This window comes from Nanorana parkeri, unplaced genomic scaffold (assembly GCF_000935625.1).
Source record: "Nanorana parkeri isolate BGI_ZX_2015 unplaced genomic scaffold, ASM93562v1 scaffold349, whole genome shotgun sequence".
In the NCBI taxonomy this organism is placed as follows: domain Eukaryota; kingdom Metazoa; phylum Chordata; class Amphibia; order Anura; family Dicroglossidae; genus Nanorana; species Nanorana parkeri.
Genome location: NW_017306617.1, coordinates 1,243,897 through 1,267,799, shown reverse-complemented (window position 1 = coordinate 1,267,799; position 23,903 = coordinate 1,243,897). Strand labels below are relative to the sequence as shown.

Genomic DNA, 23,903 nt, shown 5'->3' with positions numbered 1-23,903 from the left:
GGGGGGAAGAAACAAAACCACCAAAATGGATGATTCCTTGTGGCACTTAAAAAAATGATTATTTCTTATGGTCAGATGCTATGCATTTGCTTGCATTTTTTATTACGGTGTTCTAAATGAGCCCCCTGTATGTATGCATATATAGGTTTGAATAGATACATTGCACTTATATTTGCAATCCATGTATAGTATCAAGAAACATTTTTCATGCATGTCCTGAACAAGATTTAATGAGCAGCAATGCATGGTATTGATCGAAAGCACCACTGATTTTCTGATATGTACCAATTTTTGTATTCGTCCATCATTGCATTCCTGTCCATTCGTCCATTGCAGGGCAGCGAACAGAGAAATGTTGTGATGATAAACCCTCATCGGTGATAAAAATATGTTCCCAGATCTATGACCCACAATAACCAGAAGCTTCATACAAACTGTCTCAGTGTTAGGATTGCTTCTCACCTTTGTTCCAGCAAAAGTAGTTGGAGATGTTTTTAATAGGCTGCCATGAATCTCTAAGCATTGGGATTTGACAAGAGCAAGTGTGGATTTCTTGCTTGAAATGATTCAGTATCCATTCTTTTTTCTGTCAAGGTCAGGGGATATCACTTTTTATTTTATGCATTTTTAAAAGAATGTAATTGCGTTTGTTCACTCTGAAATCCTTGGGTTGAAGATGAATGTATGCGTAAGAAATCCTAAGGCCCTTGGATGGATAGGAGGTTTTTTTAAGCTGACGAAAGATGGAGAGTCAATCAAAGCTATGTGCAAAGCCTTTGAAAAAGAAAATTGAGTTAAAGATAACAAAAAAATCTCAGTTCAGTAAGATTATTTGATTAATTTTTAATACTTCATAGGAGCAATGTATGCAGCAGATGATGGTATTTGATAAATCCACATCTTTGAATTTCTTCCTTGACTTTAATCTCAGAGGTTAATTTATGATTTGTCTGTTCATCTAACAGAACCTGAGGGATTACACAGACCATCAGGTCACCTTCGCTGATGTATCTATATGATTTTCTGAAAGCTGGAATGAAGTCAATGTAAAACAAAAATAAAATTACTTACACTACAATTGAGTTATCACTGTGCCACAAACTTAGTTCTGCAAAATAGATGTAGATTAAGGCTTGCTTTCAAGCACAACAAATCATTTCTCCTTGGGTTTACTTCTCAAATTAAAATGTATGTTCACGTCTCCTTCACTTAGACTTCTAAAGTGTAGATGGAGCCTAAGTCTGTAAATACTTTAAAAAATAATTCTTCTGGAATGCTGAACTAAAGTCATAGACATTTTTCAAAGTAAAATGTGTGTAATAGTAATAATAATAATAATAATATCTCTAGAACTTAATAAAACATGTGTACCTTATGTGCACCCTGTATCTGGAAATTATAAAATATATAAAATATGTCACTTGACTTATTATGGAAGCGTTCTGTAGTGAAAATCTGTAGATTACATATAATGATCATTTTTAAAAATTAGACCACCTTTACATGTGTTTTTTATGAATAAATAAAGTTCAATAGAGGTTGGTTTGACTGTTTATGGTATATGTATACAGTATATGATACTGTTGTTTTAAAATATTGTACTATAATTTCTATTATAAACAAATCTGTATAGCAGACATATTACCTTTAATTGCAAAAAAACAATCTAAAGCATCATTTATCAGAGAGAGGATTGAAATCAGAACATCAGAATCTGTGGATTATTGAATGCCATCCACAGATTCTGATTTTTATACAAACCTAAGAAGCTAGAAATGAACAGAAAACTGGGCCGTCTAGTCACACAATGAACCACAGATGGCTAGTCAGATGGGATATATTTAAAATTATGAAAGAGTACTGACAGAAAATATCTGGGGACTTGGTCATCAAAGTAAAAAAATTTTATAATAACATTAGAGATTCAGACGATTGGAGACTCTCATCGTTTGAAATCCTCCTCTCACCCATTATATAGCTGAATAGGAGCAGAGTGGCTAGCTCTGTTCTTTTAATGCAGGAACAATTTCAAAGGAGGCATTTTCAAGTGTCTGCCACTGTCTGCTACTGTCTGTTGGGAAAACTTGCTGTGGCCTACTGATCAAAAGGGACTTTTATTGCCTTTGCTTTTAATATTTTTACAGGTTTGTGGTGTAAAGGAATACCCTTCATTGTTGCTCTGTTCTTGGTGCCACAGAGAAACTTACCTGAGTATTGGTTTTTTTTTTTCAACTAACACCAAGATAGTTAATAGTAATAGTTTGGACAACGCATGTCCAAAGGGAGAGATTGCTGTCTTGAAATTTTGCTTTTCAATTGCAACTTGCACCGTTTGCTCAATACATAGGAAGTCATCCCTACAACGTAGGGAGGGTGACTGATTTCTTCCTCATGGCCCCTGTGCGTGTTGCAAAGTAGCCACCACTCCAAGCTCACTACTGTGATAGACTATAACTTCAATACAAATTAGCTAACTAAACATGAGGCTGTAGTCCATCATGAGAGTGAGCTTGGAGCAGTGGCTACTTTACACCAGCTGTTTATCTGTGAACAACTCTGTAGCATCTACTAAAGTAGATTGTGATTCAGAGTTACTAGTTACACAGTCCATGAACATCAGTATTATTGTGCAGGATCTTGGTATTAGTAGATTCCTGGTCACCCATTGAACGTTCAGTTCTGCTGCTGTCAGTAGTAGTTTGAGATGCTGTCTCACTAATGCTTCTTTAGGATGATTCTCTGATGTAGATTTATCATTTATGGAATGTTTTGTGGTACCTGCATCCTGTAGCATGGGTTTTGAGAGATGAAATGGATGACTTGAATTCTCTTAACGATAGTTTTACAATTGCACACACTGCATAAAGTGCAATCTCTGACTGGAAGGCTCCGAGCTTGGCTAAAGCTTGGTTGCTAGGTGTATAGGTGTACTGATAACTTTAAAAAACATAGCATATGTTCCAATCCCTCTCCACTCTATCCAGAACTAAAAATAAGTTTTGGCTACAGTTGTACTTTAAGGGCATTATTGTTATTTAGCTCTTAAAGTGCAAATGTAAGACTCCTCTGTATTTATACTTGAGAGAAGAGAACAATATTTTTCAGGTTTTTTATAGCTTTCATAAGCTCTCTTTAGCTTTCAAAGTGAACTGCTTACTTGATCTGCACCATTTAATGTTTAATCAGCAACAGTTATACATTGCATAGTCCTGTTCTACAGATGAGATATGTTATCAGTCACTTCAACGTCTTGTTTGTTTCATAATTGTCTTTAAGCTTCAAGGAAGGTTTAACTGTGTGTTTGCGTCTAGCAGAAATATCTACCAGTGGCAAATCAGCTTCATCTTGAGGTGGTGATGGTCACTCTGATTCTGTAGATGGTCTGATTGTAGAGGGTTTATCTCTAGTAAATGCAAAGATCCTTGATGAGACATGTTGCTACAAATGTGAGCAGTGTAGCTGTATATGTGTGTGCAGCTTATGCAGGTGTCTGATCAGTACAGAAATTATACACAGTCTATTACTGCACAGCAATGGCAGCAGCAGGAATTGTTCTAGAAACAACAGTTCTTGCAGTTCCGAAAGTAAGGTTCAATACACAAAAAAACACCTATACATGCACAGCTTTCCAAACTGTAGACAGCTTTGCTCCTAATGTCCTAATGAGATCAGACACATCAAGAGTAATACTACAGACCACAATATGATGCTGAGTTACTTTAGAAACAGTGTGCTTTCTATCCCAGAGTCTGTATTGCAACAATTTTCTCACTTTGAGTGCTGTGGCAGAGACAGTGTGCTTCTAGAAGCTCAGGTAAAACATCCCAGCAGAAACAGCAAAGTGTGTAGAAGGCGTTCTAATTTTTTTTCTAACTGCTCTTTTTAAATGCCAATATGCAATGACAAACATCCTGGATCCAGTCTGTGAAGGCAGTTTGGCCACTTACTGACTTGGTAGAATCCACAGGTTTCTAAACTCTGCAAAATGACACAGAAGTTGAAGTAGTAGCCAGACTAATGGCCCCAGAATTGGTGTAATTGGCAGCAATAATAATCCCCAGCACTGATGTCAGTTGCAGTGCTTTTAACCCCCACTGCACTGGTGCTCAGTTGCATGTTATAACACCCCCCCACCCCTCATTGACAGTCTGTGCAGTGGCAGTGAATTAACCCCCTGGCATTGGTAGTCAGTGCAGTGGTAGTGAATTAACCCCTAGCATTGGTCAGTGCAGGGGCAGTGAATTAACTCCCCCAACATTGGGCTGTGCAGTGGCAATGAATTAACCCAGAGCATTGGTTGTCAGTACAGTGGCAGTGGAATTTAATACCACTCCTTTCCTGTATTTGTAGTCGGCGCAGTGGCAGTGAAATTCAACTCATGCTTTGGTGGTCAATCCAGTGGCAGTGAACTTACCAACCAGTATTGGTCAGTGCCGTAGCAGCGAATTAACCTCCCAGCATTGGTCAGTGCAGTGGCAGTGAAAAAAACCCCCAGCATTCGTGTTCAGAGCAGTGGCAACATGACAGTGAATTTACCTGATCACACACTATTCTCTCTCTCTTGCTTGTTCCAGGTAACTGAGTCACCAAGTACATAGGAAAGCAAAGGGCAACAGAACTGGATTTAACACTTTTAATTATGTCAGAATGTCAGAAATGTCATATTTTTATACTGAACCTTTTTGTCAGCCTAATATTTCTAGATGCATTTAGAGGAAATCACGTTTGTTCCTGTTTAAACAATTGCTATCATTTTTTAACTGTTATTTTTTGGCACCCTACATGTCTGGTAGCTGATCTACCTCCTGCCTTTATGGCAAAAATCTGTACATTTGGCCTAGCCGAGTGTGCATGTTTTTAGAGTTGGTGACAGTTAGAGAAGACTGGCTATAACCTACTCTATTGCTAGACTTCCTCTTTCTCAAAGTAATATTGTAACCATTTGTTGGAGTCTAGGGTGATTGAGAACACAACTTCTAAGATTCAGATTCTACCTTGGATGTACTGTAGAAGGCTGTGCTCAAATTATGGAACACTTTTTATTTTTGAAACATATAGTGCAAAATTTGAAAATAAAGCACTATAGGGTCAACTGATAATGAGACCGTAATGAGATTCTGCAGGAAGATAAATCCAACAGGCATCTGCCATAGCGTATAGACAGGCTAAAGCTTCTACTGAACTATTCAAGGAATTTCAAGATCATTTTCTATTTCTGTTATGATTACAATTGTAACCATTGTTGGGCAGATGTCAGTAGTTTTTTTGGGGTGGGTATAGGGCGGTTTATTTCAAGACCATTTTAAGAATACAAATTAAATATTACAATAAAAATAAAACATCACACGCATTCTGAACTAATTACCTAACAATAGATGAACAATAATTTTGCACGTGTTCTTAATCATATTACAATCATTAGTATTTCACTGCTAAAACAATTGCAACTTTTCCTATTAATGTCACAGTCATTAGTGTTTACCTGTTAAAACAATGTAAATGTCATGATTTCACTGCTACCAGAAAATGCTTCCAACAAAAAAAATCTTAGCTTTGCTCAAATACGCCAATTTTTTCTGTTCATTTCATGACACTAATCACTTTGGATGACTGGTGTTTCTCAGTGTGATTGATCTTTGGTATTTTTCTGCCTCACATGGGATGATGCAATCAGCCTGCTATTGTTATAGCTGAACCTGAAAGTTGGGCTTGTGGTGAGCCTGACCTTTTGCTGCTAGCACAGAATTATAACAGCATAATTATATGATCTCAGAGCCAGCGATCCTTGCCCTGTAGCCTTCAATGTTTTACATTTAACTCCTAGTAGTTGAAGTATTAAAAGTACAGCATTTTCTAACATAGTATTTTATGGCATGACTAGCAAAAGTGTTCCCATTTGTTCACCAGGAAGATCAAGGGGTGTACCAAAATATCTGATCCACGTAACATGATATATCATTATTTGGAACAGGGAGTAGCCTGTCTAAATTCATAGATTTGACCTGACAAACCTGCTGGTACTTGTAACCCCATCATAACTCGAGGAACTGAAAAACTGTGTTGGGACATTTAGTACCTTGTCCTCAGCTTACCTGGATTGCTAACAGGCTTCATTCTCAGCCCAGGAACAATTGGTGCAAAATAAGAGTGAATACTATTACTATTCATGACATTCTTCACTTGTCTCTAGCTTTATGCCATTCACTTTAAGGCAGTGGCCATTTTGTCAGGGTTTTGTCTGGTTTTGTTACAGTGGTACAAGCTCTATGGCTTGAGACAGATTTCAGAGGGAAATTGGTAACTAGGACACTGTTCTAGATGCTTTGTAAAAAGCATACTCAAATTACCCAAGCAAATCTATGACTTCACAATGTCCAAACCAGCTACAAGTACAGATTCCTCCATAATTTGTCTACTTTGAGTACTAAGGGAGTCAACATGAGACAACATGTGAACCATGTCATGTGACAAAAGTCAGGAGGCCTGAGTACAGTGGAAGAAGAGAAAGTAATTATGTATTAGATGAGTGTGTTCTCACGTGAATAACCTATTCCTAAACTGTCACAGTCCTCCATACCTCCAAGTAAGTATGGGCCATGCTTGTGGCATTTCAGGTATTAGCCCTACTTTCTAAACCCTGAAATGTTGCACTATGTGGAATAAAAAATTCTTTTTTTTTTCACATCAGCGTCTCTTGGTTCTACGGATGCCTATGCATTATGGTACTTGTTATAAAGCACAGTTAAACAAACCGGTCTAATATGAATGGGAAGAAATTATTTATTTCCCTCCAATGTTTAATCAGACCTCTGTGCAGCGGAGGAGTTTAGAAAAGCATTACATTTAAATTCGCACATTATACGGGGGGCAGCACAGTGCCGTACTGGTTATCACTTCTGCCTTGCAGCACTGGGGGTCCCTGGTTCGAATGCCAGCCAGGTCACTATCTGAAAAGCAGTTTTCATGTTCTCCCTGTGCTTGCGTGGTTTTTCTCTGGGTACTCCAAAGACATGCTGGAAGGTTAATTGGCAGTGTATACAGTATATGTATGTATGTGAGATAGTGACCTTAAATTGTAAGCTCATTGAGGGCAGGGACTAATGTGAATGTGCACTATGTAAAGTGCTGCATAAATTGCCAGCACTGTATAAATACCAGTTATAAATAAATTGACTGCAGAAACAGAATTGACCACATTTAAGAGAGTGTATGGTAGAGAATATGTGACTATGGTTTGCATTGAGAATTTGCAAAATTCTTTAAATGGGTGGCAAAATAAGGTCCACGATTATGTTGTCTGGTGTTATATGCTATTAAAATTGTACACATTGTCAAGGTTTTAGTTGTTGCTACAAAATGTGCAGGTCCAGCATACTTACATATATAGTATAACTGCTACAAACTAAATTCATTAAGGCAATAACATATAGGGGGTGATTTACTAAAGTGTGTATGATTATTGTTACGGTGGCCCTTGAACTAAATTAGCAAGGTTCAATTGTTTAGTGTGGACCCCTTCTCCTTGTTAAAACACTTCAATAAACTGCACAATTCAAAAAAACCTGTAGGTTTCCACCCATGGTGCGGATCATGGAGAATGTTGAGTAGCCTAAATATCCTGAGAAGATGATTCTGCTCTGTGCTGCAGCCTCTTTTCTCAACACTTTGACTACTCAGCATTTCAGGGGATCTCATCAACAGGACAATGATGTCACCCCTGCACTGCAGAATCTGGGGAAAAGGTAAGTGTATTAACTAAATCCCACTACCACTATGGGGTTTTTTTTTTGCAGTTCAATGTGGTGTTTTAGCAAGGGAAGGGTATCCACACTAAATAAGAAGTCTGCTGTAAACCAGTGAACCAAGATTCATTTCAAAAGCACAGTTAGGTCGGAAAATAATACATTTAAATAATTCACCATGTGGGTTAAGAAAACAAAGTAGCAATACTCCTTGTAGTACATTACCCCTGATGTGCTTATTTGTCTGTGTGCTTTTTGTGTTTTTGTCAGCCATCTGACATTTTAGTTATTCATGTACAGGCATATGTTTGTGTTTGTTTTATTTTGCTTCTTTTTTATTTCAACCCAACTGGACAGCAGAGGAATAAATGGCATCTATTAATTATCTTACAGACTGGACTAGACTATTAGACTGTGGGACCTGTACACCAAAAAGTAAGCTCCGCTTTCCAATAAATATTGTTATCTTCGTTGCTAACATGCTTTGAATAACAGTTTAGTACATACATAATTTCCTCACCACTTAACTGGCATAGTGTATGTCTTGATCATCTCATTTATAACCTGCCATTCCATTGCTTGACCTAATATTGTGTACAGTGTGGAATATGATTTACAGAAGGCTTAAGTTTTACTCACCTCATTGTTCACAAAAAGACAGTCAACAGGATTAAGACAAAATATTAAAGAAAAACAAATCTGTTAATCTGAATTGGTGGCTAAACAGAAGATATGTTGAGCTGATGTAAAACTTAATTACTTAAGCAAATCATTCCATATGTATTTAAAGGGAAAGTTATAAAATGTGTTGCTTAGATTATACACTGATCAGTCATAACATTATGACCACTCACCTAATATTAAAGGAGAACTATGAGATGACTGATTTCCACTCACCTCATAGTTCTAGCCGACCTGTGACAATGAGACTGTCACAGGTTGGTTCAGTAGATCGGGAGGTGAGCGAACACATAACGGGTTCGCTCACCTCTCGATCCTGTCACGGCTCTCTGCCGTGACAGGGGGAGGGGCTGGATTCCCCTCTCCCCGCTCCGATCTGCCAGCGCTGACTGGCAGAACGGACGGGGGAGGGGGCGGGTACAGCTGGCTCTGCCTCTAGATAGGCAGAGCCAGCTGTCACTCACGCAGCTGGGCGGATCCCGACGTCCAGGTCGGGATCTGCTCCAGCTGCGGCGTCTCAGTATACCGCGAGCTGTAGCTCACGGTATACTGAGCTTAGGGTAACGGGAGGACGCTAGTTTGTGTCCTCCCGTTACCCTATGGAGAACTATGGGGAAAAACACTGACCCCATAGTTCTCCTTTAAGTAGGTAGCCCTTTTGCCTGCCAAAAGAGCCCTGAGGCTCTTTTGGCTCCAACAAACCACTCCTACTTCTATAAGAAATATGAATAAAACAAGATCTACATATGACATTTAAAAACATTTTGGATGCATGTATTAAAAGGGGATAAACAGTCACAAAACATTATAAGGGATATTTTATCCTTAACAGTAACTGTCCCTTTTTTTGTGTTCATATGTATTAGTCAACGGGCAGTAGGCAATGCTATGTTTCCCAGTGGTTTCCTGCAGAATGCTGGAAATTTAGAACAACAAAACCTTTAAAGTACATCTAAGGTTCCTCTATGACAGTCTAAACAATGATCAAATCCAGTTTAGTTTCAAAATGTGGTGGGCAGGGCTAGGTGTGTGTAGGTGCTGACTGACAAGCTATAGGCTCATGAATCCTCAGTAACGATGCTGATAGTCATGCTCCCTGCAACATTTTCTCATCCCACAGTAGTGCAAGCAGGTACATTTGGCAACCTGTATTTGGCAACTTGGCTTTGAATTTAGGAGCAGTGCAACATATTTGCTACACATTCACAAAAAACTGCATTGGGGGACTTCACTGGCAGGACTTTGCAGAGGACTACACAAAAGCTGCAAGTGCAGATGCTCTTATAATTAGGTGCTGCTGCACATGTAATTTTCTCTTTCATTCATTGAAGGGCACTCTGAACCGACAGGTATACTGCCTCTCGCAGGAGTAGGATGCTAGGCACAAAAAAGAAGCTCAGCCCAGGGGGCGGCTTCTGATATTGGCCACACCCCTCATTTGCCTGCGTTAGCTCAGTTTTTAGCTGCCTAGAGTCAAGGAGCATAGCCCTATCTCCCTGCTGGGGATTTTAGTTCCTAGGTTATTTTTTCTTTATTTTCTTTATTTTTTATTTTCTTTATTTACAAAGTAGAATTTATTTCTCTCTGTCAGCTTGGGTTCTTTCCCTCCAGTGTGTCTGCGCAATCTCTGGTTGGCAGTGGAAAGTCTGATTTAACAGGGGGTATTATTCTGGTCCCACCATTGGAAAGTCAAAGGCTTCTATTCAAATTTTTTTATGGTACCCAAGAAGGATGGTATTCAACTCAAAGCCCTCAAAATATTTGCAAGGATCTGAAAGTTCAAAATGGAGTCCATCCTTTTGGTGGTTTCTTCTCTTCATCTGGGGGATTTTCATGTGTCTATCAACATAAAGGATGTATATCTCCAAATTCCAATTTGTCAGTGTCAGCAGCAGTTCCTGCATTTTGCAGTAGGGGAGGATCATAAACTTCAATGGGCGGAAAGTTATGTGCTAGCTCTGTCTACATTCCAGGATGTCATCAGATTTGTCTGAAAAGGGGGACCCCAGATGTCAACCTTAAACCTTGATTAAATTGTAAAGATTTGTGGCTGGGACAAGAGATCTATGGCTGGATGTGATGGATGTCTTGGTGGGGCCATGGTACAGGTACAATTCTATCTATTCCTCCTCTATAACTTCTTCCATGGCTCCTACATTGGGTGGAAGTTGAAAGGATACTGGTAAATCTTGTGGCTCCTGATTAGCCCCATCAACCTTGTTACTCGGACATTGTGTTGCTAGTCGCAGACTTTCTTTTTCAACCAGACCCTTTGTCTCAAAGTCCCATCTTACATTCTCCTTTACGGTCACTGGTTTTAACAGTTTGGCTATTGAAAGACAGGTACTGAGAGAGAGGGGGTTATCTGAATTCCGTGATTCCTAACATGATTAAAGTATAATTAAACTCTCTTTTTTGCATATTTATACTGTTAGCAAGCATTAGATATATAAAAAAACAAAAAAGTTACCAAAAAGGTTATTACTTACCTCTGTCTTTGCCTCTCCCTCCCGCCTGAAGATCTGAAGATTCTCGAGCAGCATGATGGGGTGGGCACATGCACAGTACAGATCTTCAGTGGGGAGAAGAGGAGAGACTCACTGTAAGTCAATAGTAAGTCAATGCAGGCAGCTGTGAGTGAGCACACCGGACAGACACCGTGCGACCGGAAGAGACAGGAGTCTGCGGTAAATCAGAGACTGACACCACCACTGGAAGGATTGCTGAATACAAAGTGGAAGGAAGAAGATGATCGGATCAAGAGGCATCATTTAAGGTAAGTCCTTAAAGCAACATGGGCGGGAGAAAACTATCTGTGGCTTTAATGTCACTTTAAGGCACGTAATTCTACTTCCTGGAAGATGTGCCATCGTTCCTGGAAGGCCTACATGTTTCTCCATATGCTTTTTAATGTAGCTAGGATTTTGGCTGTCCTCCATAGGGGTACAGTCAAAATCCTAGCTACAAAACTAGCTTTGCGTACTGTTAAAGGTCAGGTTTTGGCCTTGGCAGTATTCTTTCAGCATCCTCTTGCATCATTTCCCTTGGTTTGCAATTTCATCCAAGGGGGTGTTGCATATTTCTCACCCATTAAAGTAATTTTTGTCTCCATGGGTCCTTGACCTGGTGCTCTCAGTCTTGCAGAAGCCTTCCTTTGAAAGTATTCAGGATTTACGCTTGTTAACTTTGTCACAGAAAATGGTCTTTTTGATAGCTATTACGTCTGCCCAAAGGGTTTCAGAAATGGCTGCCTTGTCTTGTAAACCCTCTTTTCTGGTTTTACATTAAGACAAAGGTGGTTCTTCTATCTCAACCTTCTTTTTTGCCAAAGGTGTTTTCTGCCTATCATCTCAATTAAGATATCGTCCTTCCTTCCCTTTGTCCGTGTCTGATGAATCCTAAACAGATAGCGTTTCATTGTTTGTTTGTGGTCAGGCCAGCGTGTGGTTATTGTCTGCTACTGAATCCTTTCATAAAACAAATTCTTTTTTGTGGTTTCTGTGGGTTCATGAAATGGAGAAACAGCATCTATGGCTACCATTTCTCATTGGATTGGACAAGTCGTTGTACAGGCTTATGCCGTTAAAGGCCAATCTCCACATTTTCTGGTTCTGGCTAATTGTACTAGAGCAGTTAGTACGTCCTGGACGATATTATTGTATCTGCGGTTGCATGTTTTGGCCACAAACTTTTATAAGCAACTATTTAGTTTATATGAGGGTGTGTTTTTATGCATTGTTTCTGAGTTATTTGGTTCCTTAATGTACACTGCTTTGGGACATCCCATTAGTGAAGAGATCAAGATCTCCATTGTGTCCTTCAATGGACAAAAGAGAAAATAGGATTGTATTGTACTCCTAAAATAAAATTATTTTCTCTGCATTCATTGAATACACAGCACCTTCCCCCCTCTGGTTGTCTGTGCCCCTGTTTTACTGCTTTGTGACTAACTGAGCTGCCTCAGGCAGATGAGGGGTAGGACCACCACCAGCACCTGCCCTCTGGGTTGAGCTTCTTTTTGTGCCTTGCATCCTACCCTTACGAGTGGTGGTTTAATGCATGGGTTCAGAGATCAAGGTCTCTACTGTGTCCTTCAATAAATGCAAAGAAAAAGATTTTATGGTGAATACATTTTTAATGGGAGGCCATTATTCTACTTTAGGTTTTAAAATCAGTCTCAGGTAAGTGAACAAAGTACAGATGGCAGTGCATAGGACAACAGGGTTATATTTTGGCTTACTTTATTAAAGACTTCTACACAAGAGATGCACACTGTTTTTGTGTTTCCTGTTTGCCAGATTTCCAGACACCCTGACTTTTAATGTGCTGCCCACCTGTGAAAAGTCATAGCTTTTGTACCGCTTTGGAGGATGAATTTTGGCGCTAGTGACATTTATTTTTTATATTTTTCCTTACCTATGTGGGACTTGAGCAGTCATACAGGGCACAGCCTTGGATTTTGTACCACTTGACCTTAACCTAACTGGCAGTATTCCCGAGTCTGGCTCGAGGTTAACTTTCAGTAGTGGGAGCGGTAACCCCAAACCAGACTCGGGAATGCACAGAAAAGTGACACTTACCTTGTCCCTGCGAGCCCATGGTGTCCTCTGATGTACGTGGCCAGCCAATGCCGGCATCTGAGTTTTACTTTTGTTTTTTCGGGCGTCACAGTGGGGGGCGGAGCCGGTGGAAATTTAAAAGTGAAAAATTACATTTACACAGAATACATAGAATACAATGCAATCTGCTATAATTACACTTATGTATCAAACTATTTCACTTCAATTTTGTCCCTAGAGCTTTGTCCAGTGCCCTGCCTGAACTTTTACTGTTCTTTCTGCCTGGAAACTTGTAAACGTCCATGGCATCCAAAAAGCGCCCCTTTAGGTCAAAAGCGGGTTTAGACCAGGTTGAGAACAACGTTCTTTATTCCTAAGAGTTATTCCTAAGATTTACTAAGAATTACAGGCCTACAATATAAAACAACACATTTCCATGAAAAACAATGTATCACTTTGGGATGCTAAAATTGTGAATAATCATACCGCCAGGGAGGTTAAACTTCAATTCATTGTAACAGTAGGTGCACTTCTAGAAACACCTTTCACTTTTAGTGGGGACATCTGATCTATCACCATCTCATTTTTTATAATCTGTTTTATTAAAAATTTTTCCTACCCTTGTCTTTGTAGTGTGTTTGAAACAAGGATGTGGGATATCAAGGAGAAATTTCTTGCGTAAGATTACTTTTTATGATGTTAGCTTTACTTGCAGTGAAGAGTAAGCCATGATAAGAGCTATTAGTCATAGCACCAGCTTAAAAGACACTTAGGTGAGAAAATATGTGGCGACATACCATTTCTTATCAGCTAAACATAAATCAATTTGAAGTTAACCCACTCATGGTGATGGAATATAAGAAATCATTTTGCAATTCATAAGCTATTATATATAAATGGGAAGGTGATTAAGTTTACCCTGTTTTGTTTGATCTTGCTCATTGGGGCTCTGAGCTCTGGACTCTGGTCTGCAAGTGACAATGGAACCTGTAAACTATAGAAGTAAGAAATTGAACCATTTTTTATCTTCCTTCTCCTCATTTTGATCTGTGGGATGCAAGTGCAGCTTGTGGAGGAGTGGCTGAAGCAAGACTGGTGGCTTAAGTTATTGTGGGGCAGTCTAAGTAAGCTTTATGTTAGTATTGCATAGCTTGTTTTAACTTAACATAGACGTGCCAACCCCAACATCCCAGCTGTCAATTGTATGCAACCCCACTCTAATGTCTTGTCTGGTAATTGGGTTGCAATAGGATCCAGGGGTTGGCAGATCTGGGTAGCTGCTTAAATCAACAATATAATTCACTACACACACCTGGTAATATGTCTATATATAAATATTACAGGGGAAATTGTTAATTATTTAATTGGGGTACATTACAATTGTTTTGTCAGTAAAAAGAGTTAAGACCTGCATGATGTTAACTCAGACTTAGTTATGATAAACTGAAAAAAAAATAGTTTATAGATTTTTTGGTATGTGATAGCACAAAGCTTGGGCACAATGGACCTTCGGAATTAGATTTACTGCGAGCACCACTAGTATATTGGATTAGTTTGGATTTGCAGGTCAATTTTAACTTTTGATTTCCATTTTATATTCATGTCTCTAAAATTCAGTTTAATTTGTGTGTTTTTGTTCAGTAACAGAAATATGTATGTTGCATGCCAAAGTGTTTTAAAAATGGCTCAGTGGTTCAGTTCAGTGCTGTTCGCTATTCAATAAGTATATCTGTTGCAATTATACTTGGAATAATAGCAATTTGTAGGCTTCTATTGCTGACCTACTTCTAAAAATACCAGTTGCTAGGCTGTTTTACGAACCCTCTGGCATCATTACTGAGTCAATACTTAACTGCAAACTGGGTTTGGCCCGGTGATATGAAACACTATCAACATGACAGGCAACTAGCATTTTCAAGAGATGTTGGCAGTGGCATCCTTTACATTTAAGGTGCTAATTTCCTGGGACTTACAACCCAGCATTTGCAATCTGAAAATGTAGAATTCAATAACCAAAGTTTATAGAGAGCATAGTTACATAGTTCACAAGATGTACTAGATGTATGCCCTATGCAGTGCTTCTTACTTTATCAAAGTTCAAGCTGTAATATTTGTTTTTCTTATATACCAAACATGTTTGAGTTGTCTGTATGCAAGAAATACAATGTCTTTTTGTTTATTGTTTTCTAAGAATTTGCTTGATATATAGATAAAACATATAACAGTTTATAAAATCAGTATATTGGTTGGGTTTTCTTCACCAACAGAAATTACCTACACTGTAGCTTATCAGTCCTTAGATGGGATGGCTGCATTAGTTGTCTATTTTAGACCAGAAAACATTTTCAGCAAGTGCATAAAATGCCTGTAATTTTATCTGAAATGCACTGTCTTTGTCACTTCCAGTTAGATAAATAGAAATTAAAAACAATCTTATCTTTATTTGAAAACTATGGATGCCTTCATAGATGCAGTGTAGGAGTGAATGAAGCCACCCAGGCACAGTAATGCTACCCTTACATAGCTATTGTTTTCTCATTCTATAGATTGCTTCATCAGTGCTAAACAGGGTGGATGGAGGACTCCAGTGCCAGTTATGGTATTAAGGTAGCTGCAGCATCCAGAGCACCTGCAGCTGCCTGAATATCCAAACAGTGACTGCATCTGACAGGATGCAGTCAATGTTTGGCCAATGATTTCCCACTCAGCTCAGTCCATTTTTAAATTGACTTTTGTTGAGTCAATGGCTCCAATTTTGACTAATTTGAACAGGAATCAGGGAAAATTAGAGCCAATTATGGCCAGCTTATTGTGTTATGCACAGGATCACCGATTGAAAATAAAGGAAAAATGTCTGAAAATAGAAAATATGTTGCCACCACATTTAAATATAGGTAAGCTGCAATACATTACATTTTTGTTTTTGGAATTCGATATGATTTAAATGTGGAACCTGGCTGAAGTAGACTTGGTAACCTGGTAGGGGTACCAAAAGGTACAGAAATTCTAGGCCAATAACAACAAGAAGCCCTGTAATTGCACCATCCCCCATTTTTTCAAGATGCGTGCTTACATTCAATTTGCCTAGAACTCGGTTTCAAAGCACATTTCTAGAACATCAGTTATCATTAAAAAAAAGTATTTGCATCCTTGGATGCAATATACAACAGTTCCTCTTACTTACTCAATCCTGATAGTAGTGTTGCATACAGATGCATGGCTTATGTTTTTCACTCTTCAGTACTGAAGATTAGAAATGGTGCCTTGGCCAAAGGTCTGCCTCTGCTTTAGAGGCACTTTACCTAAGACCTGGAAGTGGTTACATATTGCAGCATGGAGCAGAAATAGAAAAACTGTCACACAGTGTATGTTTCTATTGCAACATGACCAAGTCACAGTAGGTATATTTATCAAAATTATAATTATTTAATCATAGTAGTAATTCGAAAAATCTTTACTTATTCAACCACACAACAAAATGTTTTGTGTTATTTCTCTGACCTTACAATAACATGTCTGGTTTGCAAACAATATTTGAGCTTGGATTTTAATATTCAAAGGCCAGCAGAGAAATAACAGTATATGAGCATTTTACCTTTTTCATCTCCATTATTTATGTACTTTTATAATGATTTGTGCTTGACATTCACTCAGGTACCACTGTGGAAACTAAACAATACAAGTATACAAAATGTAACATTAATAATTTAGAGGACATCTTTTCAGTAATGCAAAACAAAAGTATTATGCTGTCTGAAGTTCTACTTGGAAATTCTGACTTATTTATCATCCATTCTTCTGATTTAACTACTTTATGGGTTTGTAATGGCAATTATATCTGCGTTGGTTTGTTATCCGTCAATAGAAGTGAATATGTGGGTTATACATTAGTAATTCACACAAAAGAAAAAAATAGACAGATCCCTAAAGATAAACCTAGAGGTTCTAGAGAGGCACATCCACTTTTTGTTAGAAAAGACAGTCCAAACAAGTGCACAGATTTTTAACTTTAGCCTGTTTTGGATATTGTCATAGTAGAAGCTTGCACAGACTCTACACATAATACTTGTATGTGCACATAAGAAGCATTGCATTGCAATGCTTCTTATTTGCACAATTATGTATGAGAGTACATATGTGAATAAGAGGATTTTCATCAAGCTCTGTCAGTTTGTTGCCCCTGCAATGGTTACATGGGTCAGCATGGGACTAATTTTACCCCCTCCTGCATCCTAACACAATGAACCATAGGATCTTGCATAAGGAATTCAAATGCTTTTCACAAAAATGCTAATTATGTAAACAAATACATAAACAGTATTGTAAATGTTACCTTTCACATACAAATTCTGTTAGTGAATGGGTGTTTGTGAAACAAAATCATATTTATATTGAAGAATGTGCTCTGACACGGTTTCATTATACAGCATATTCTAAAAAGATTATCTAGAATTGTTAAACTGCAAGATATGACTTTGTCTATGTAATTCTTTATTACCCACAATTAACAATGTACATCTGGTATGGACTGTATACATGCAGAGAAGTTCATGATGAATACTGTGTCACAAGCATAAATTAGCATTAGATTAAAAACAAAAGAAAATGTATGTTGATAAATGACCCTTTAAAATGTGAGTTACATATGTTGCTGAGGCCATTTAAATATTCATTATTCATAATTCAACTGTAGCTGCACTGCCAATATAAAAACATGAGCTTGTGCAAGTGAATCACACCTCAAAGGAATGTTTATTAGGGAAGCCTGTTAGCAATACACTATGACAGTTAAAGGAAACAGTGCTGATTATCATATTCTATAGAATGTGCGCAGTGCTAGAATGGCACGATAACATTCCAATTTGTTTCATTCTCTTATAACGAAATAAATAGAAAAAAAAGCTCCTAGTGTAAAAACAGTTAGACCACTCTCAAACTGGCAGAAGCAATAGAAATACATAGCCAGCTACTATGTTCGAGATATCATAGTGCAAATATTGCCTGCCAACTGTCTGTACATTCTCTGATCTGTGTGTATCAGAACCCAAGCAAAGCATTTTATTTGGGAAACTCTACTTTTGTAATTTTGGGGTCTATTCACGAAGCTGCCGAAGGATCTGGCCGTAGCTTCGGCCGATCCCTCGGCTAGCTTCGGCCCCAGGACCCCTTCGGTTCAGTAGAACCGAAGGGGTGCTGTACGGGCTATTCACAATAGCCCGTACAGCTCCCGATCATGGCCGAGCGGCTCAGGCGAGCCGAACGCATATACATTGGCTCGGCTCAGCCGTGCTGAATCAGATCGGTCATTCACTCGGCTGCCCTCGGCAGCTTCGTGAATAGATCCCTTTGTCTCTTAAAATCTCAGCACTGAAGGACCAAAAAATGTTTTAATCTTTTTAAATGATTATGATCAAGGTAGCATGTGCAGCAGCAAATATGGAGGGAAGCCAAGAATGAAGATTTTCTTTTTAAGGAACTGCAGCATCACAGCAGCCCCGGCATCATAGCCCAAGCCAACAAGGCAGGATAGCTGCCTATGATGTTGATGATGGTAATTATGATGTTTAAAATACAATTATGGTTTAAGTTTTTCTAGGATGTAGCAGAAACACAGCCACATTGGCTCCTCTTATCCTCTTAATATCTTAAACCAGGAAGGTATCTACTGATGATGAGAAACAAAAAAAAAGAGAAATTCATATAATTTGTCTACCAAGCATTCAGCAGCTGACAGCATCCTCAAAAACTTCCAGAAGAAAACTTGATCAATAGGACTTGGAGTTCAACAGTTAGGAACACAAAAGTAGCATTTTTTTTATAGACCCTTTTAAGGGTTTCCCAGCAATTTAACAGCATCAGCATCTTTGGCATCCAGGATTGGTCCGTGAAGTTGAAGTAATGAAAAACAATCACAAAAATAGAGAATTTTGTTTTTAAATGTAAATACATTACTACAACCGACAGCTCAGTTTACAACCAGTGATGCGGACAGTGGAGGCAGAGCCTGATGGGAATCCTGAGGTGCTATTTCCCCTCTAAGTGTGCTCTGCTACTGATTTACAACAATTAGAGGGTGGATTCTATATCCAATAGCCAACCTGTTATTGGCTATGAATTCCATCCGCTGTTAATGAGCAGCAGAGTGACTCAATGAGGAACTAATCACTTGGCATTTCCATCATGCTCTACCCACTTAGCCATGTAATTGGTTACTATGAGGCTGTTGGCTATGCAGCCAAAGACATCTTAGCAACTAGTGACTCAGCCCTGGCCCCATTCAGCTGCCAGCCAGGAGATTGCCCAGCTGACAGCTGAATGTAAACAAAGAGTAGGGGGATGTGGGCTGACATCATGATCATATCAGTCAGCATCATCCCAAGACCCTTAGGCCTGGTTCACACCTGGGTGTTTTACGGCATGTAGGAACGTGCTTAAAAACGCCATACGCCCAAAGAAGTACAGGAGCTTCTTTGGGAGTTTTTCCTCACGTTTTCATTGGTATTCCCGAGTGTGGATCGGGGTTAACAAAGCGGTAACCCCGAGCCACACTCGGGAATACAGCATACAGGTCTTACCTTGTCCGCGATCCACGCTGTGTCCTCCGGCTGCTGCCAACTTCCGGGTACCGTCCCTTGCGAGCAGCCGCATCGCAGGGGGCAGAGCCGGGGCGGGAAGTTTGAACATGAATTTTTTTTTTAAATAGAGAAAATAAGGAAAACAAAAAATGTTTATAATCATACCGCCAGTGAAACGCGCGTTTCACTGAACGGAAAAAACTTGAAATAAACAAGCTGAAAAAAATATGATCGGTTGTGAACCCAGCCTTTGTATATGTTCAGCTGCTGGCTGGGGAATCTTCCGTCCGTCAGCTAAATGGGGCTGAGGATACATAATTGGTTGCTGGGATGTTGGCAGCCCAGTGTCCTAGCAACCAATGAGCAGACAGCTATCAGATTCATGGCAACTTCAAGTACATACTGTACATGACCCACTCTGAGAAATGGCATCTCTCTGTATACCAGATCAGAGCTGGTATTAACTACCACCAGTTTATCAAACTGTAAAACTCTCGGTAACTCTTTTTGAATCTGTTGTACCCATAGTGACAGATGCTAAAAGCGGCACAATTAATAACTACCGGAATATGTTGCAAGTGTTATGTAAAAGTTACCAAAACTGCTAACAGGGCTTTTTTTTTATTTGGCGCAGGACAATTTAAACCACCAGACAAGTGGTGGCAAGACTTTACTGATTTCCCCCAATGTAGTTTGGTAATTAAAAAAAAAAACAGCTGTTATTTATATGTTATACAGTATATGGTGAAAAATAAAAGGAGAACAATGGCTTGCTGTAATAGAATAAATATATTCTTACACAATTATAATCTGTTGAAACAAAAATATATTAGGCCTTTTGCTAATTGCTTTGTTTTTTTTCCTTCCTCTGGATCAACTGTGGTTATAGGGTTCTTTATATGGGGACTTTCAATGTATATATTTATATTGGTTGAACTTGATGTCTTCTTCATTCTGACTAATTATGTTACTTTGTAACACACATACACTCTCACACACACACACACACTATGGTAAACAGGTTGTTCACTTTTTAAAAGGAATTTGCACTTTGGCAAGGTAAGTTTACCCTTAGTTCAGTGAATGAGGTGAAACTCTGCTGTCTTCTACCTCCCAATCACATGCAAGCAAAATCCATTTTTTTTTCTATTTTCCTTGCACATGATTGGATATTCTATGCAAAGTGAAATGTCACCACATTTACTAAGCTAAGGGGAAATTTCCCCTGGCAAAGTGCAAATTCCCTTAAAAAGTGAACAGACTGTTTACCTTGGTGTGTGTGTTTTTATGTGTTACAAAGTAATATAATTAGTCAGAATAAAGAAGACATCAAGTTCAACCAATATAAATATAACTATATAAATTGATAGCCCCCATATAAAGAACTCATATATCCACAGTTGATCCAGAGGAAGGCAAAAAAACACTCACAAAGCATTATCCAATCTGTTCGACAGGGGAAAATTAATTCCTCATGTACTAAGGCAGTTGGATATTAACAAGATCAACAACCGATGGGGTTACTACCTGCAAATGATAATAGCAAGTTATATGCTGTACATTTTGGGAACACATCCACCTTTTTAAAAAAAAAACAATTAAAATTAACTGAGGTGGCCAGAACTAGCTACTGAGGGAGTCTATTTCACATTTTCACAGCTCTTACTGTGCAGAAGCATTTCTGTATGGGGAGGGAAAAACCTCTTTTCCTCTAGACGCAAAGAGTGCTCCCTTGATCTTTTCATTGACCTTGAAGTGGATAATTGCCTCTAATTGGATAAGTTGTCCTTCTCTGCACTCTATCCAGTTACCCAACATTCTTTTTGTAAAGTGGTTTCTCAAAACTGAATTCCAGATGAGGTCTTACTAATGCATGTTCGGCCGACCCAAAGTGCAGGAGGAGTTCGACTCAGCCGATCCTACATCTCAGCCGATCCACCAGCAATGACAGCTAGCTCCGCCCAATAGTTTTCTATTGGCCGGCGGTTCTGTTGCCGTAAAAAAACAGAAAAAAAACCTCTCCCAGGCGCTCTGGGAGTCTCCCGATCCCGGCCGCCCAGGAGAGAAACACTGCTTTTTCTTTTTTTTCTTTATTCTGACATGGAGCCGCGTCAGGATCGGCCAAAGCTACAGCTACATCCTTCGGCTGCTTGGTGAATAGACCCCTTAGTTTACAAGGGGATTTTCCCTTTGCAAGGTATATTTCCCCTTAGCCTAGTGAATAAGGTTAGCATTTCTTGGGATAAAACTGTGAAAGGGATGTATTTGTCATTGAGGCTTGCAAGTTGAAAGATACAGGTATATGTATGGTGGAAGTGAACATGAATTTGTAGAAATGTCACCAACACACCAGTATTCAGTGAAATAAGCAAAAGTCCATTTGCTGTAGGAACATTGCCATTCAAAAACGAGTGCTTTCGGGGCTGCGCAGGGTCCCTTTCATCAGGCTCAGAATAAAGGGGACCCTGTATGGCCCCAAAAGCGCTAATTTTTGAATGGCAATGTTCCTTCAATAAATTTACTTTTGCTTATTTAACTAAATACCGGTGTGCTGGCGACATTTCTGCAAATTAAATCAATTCACGGTGCCATCCGTGCACCCACCTGTTTATCAGGTTACTCCTATCCGGTGAGGAGTGCAGCAAGATATCTACTTAATACATGGAAGTGAACATGACACACACTCGCCCAGACTCTCTGGATGCTGTTCCCATAACTTCCAGTTTGATCTAAGTCTGACAGCTCTGTTTCTTCTTTGAGCAGTTATAGCACACTGAGCAAGAAGCAAAAATGACCACCAATAGCAACTAAATGCACTACTTCTGATTGTAATAAATGTTTTGGATGACATCATAACATTGAGTGTTTAGAAGCCCTTGAAGCATTGTGACTGATGTTTGGACTGAGCACCACTGGCACTTAGAATAGTAAAACAGGTGTGTTCCTCTAATGCAGCCTGTGTGGTTTTAGGAACAGGCAAGCAGGAGCAAGGAGGAGGATAGGAAGGTATGCATGGTAGAATGGAGGAACCTGCCAAAGGGCACCAGAAAAATGAAATTATACAGGCTCTTTCCATACAAAGGTCCACAAATGAGATGGGTGTTGAATTCTGATTTGTGGAAATTGGTCCTTAAATATTTCATCATTTAAAGCCACACCAATGACAGGACAATTATTCTATGAATGCTTTATCCTTACAATTATCCAGCTGTACTGCCTGTGCTCTGTTTTAGCATATCAACCATTGTCAACTGAACTACATGAATTCATTTTAAATGTGAATGTTAGTTATTACCTGCCTCCTTAATCATTATTGCCCTATTAGCAGCTTTAATCAGCACAATTTACACTAAACTGCTCTCAAAATTTCAGCTAGGTAACAAACCAAGCAAGACATAAAAAAGGCCAACATATAGGCTGTGTTAATCCCATTAAATCATGCTGGGAAATGCTTAACAACTAAACATTGAAGAATTGCTACCAGCTGTTAAGTGATATTAACATTGGGTCTATTTAGAAACAGACTTAAAATTGAATCCAATCAGTTGATGACCTCACTTTGTTCAATTTCAAAATCATTACTATACAGAATTCTCCTTTCAGAAACTTTTTGCACAGATGTACTTCTGTCATGGATATTATTTTCATAGCTCAGTGCATTTCTGCATCATACTATACAATTAAAATAACATACTACAACATTAATATTACCAATCAGTTTTTAGCTATGCAGTATTAGAGACTAGGGCTGTGGAAATTAACGATTAATAATCGATTAATCGTAAAATTTTTGAATCGATTAAAATTCATTTGATCAGTAATGAATATGAGAACAGCTGTAACACTCACCTCTCCGCCGGCTTCCGGGTCTTCCAGGAGTCCCGTTGGAGATCCGGAGATGTCACGGACATCGACGTCACTGGACTCCTCCCCCTTCCCTTCTTTAGCCGACGGAGCCACTTGGGCCAGACAGTGCCGGCATCCCAATACTCTCCACATCCTGCTGTGGCTGGACAGTGCCTGCTCCCCAACAGCCCCAATATCATGAAAGTACCTGTGCTGGAGAAACAAAAACTTACTCTGTTGCTGAGCAACTCTGAATCACAGTCCTTTAGCTGACGAATCAGATGCAGTACACTGTGCACAGGCCGAGCTGACGCGGTACCAAGTAGAAGCTCCCATTCCAGAAACAGAGGATCCCCTCATGTGGTGGAAACTTAATAACCATTGTTTTTCTGTCCTAAGCAGTTTTGTGCAGACAATTCTTTGTGTACCGGCAACATCTGTTCCATACGAAAGACTGTTCAGTTCTTCATGGTATATCATCAATAAAATGCGATCATGTC

The 23,903-nt window shown here is 39.1% G+C and overlaps 1 protein-coding gene across 1 annotated transcript in view; it reads left to right on the top strand.

Annotated features, from left to right (window-relative positions):
- Positions 1 to 23,903, top strand: part of TENM1 (teneurin transmembrane protein 1) — a 431,171-nt gene that overhangs the window by 16,872 nt on the left and 390,396 nt on the right. The window contains exon 2 of the mRNA XM_018558628.1: positions 8,136 to 8,177. Within this exon, the coding sequence (XP_018414130.1) occupies positions 8,136 to 8,177 (42 nt within the window). The remainder of the gene's footprint in view (positions 1 to 8,135; positions 8,178 to 23,903) is intronic.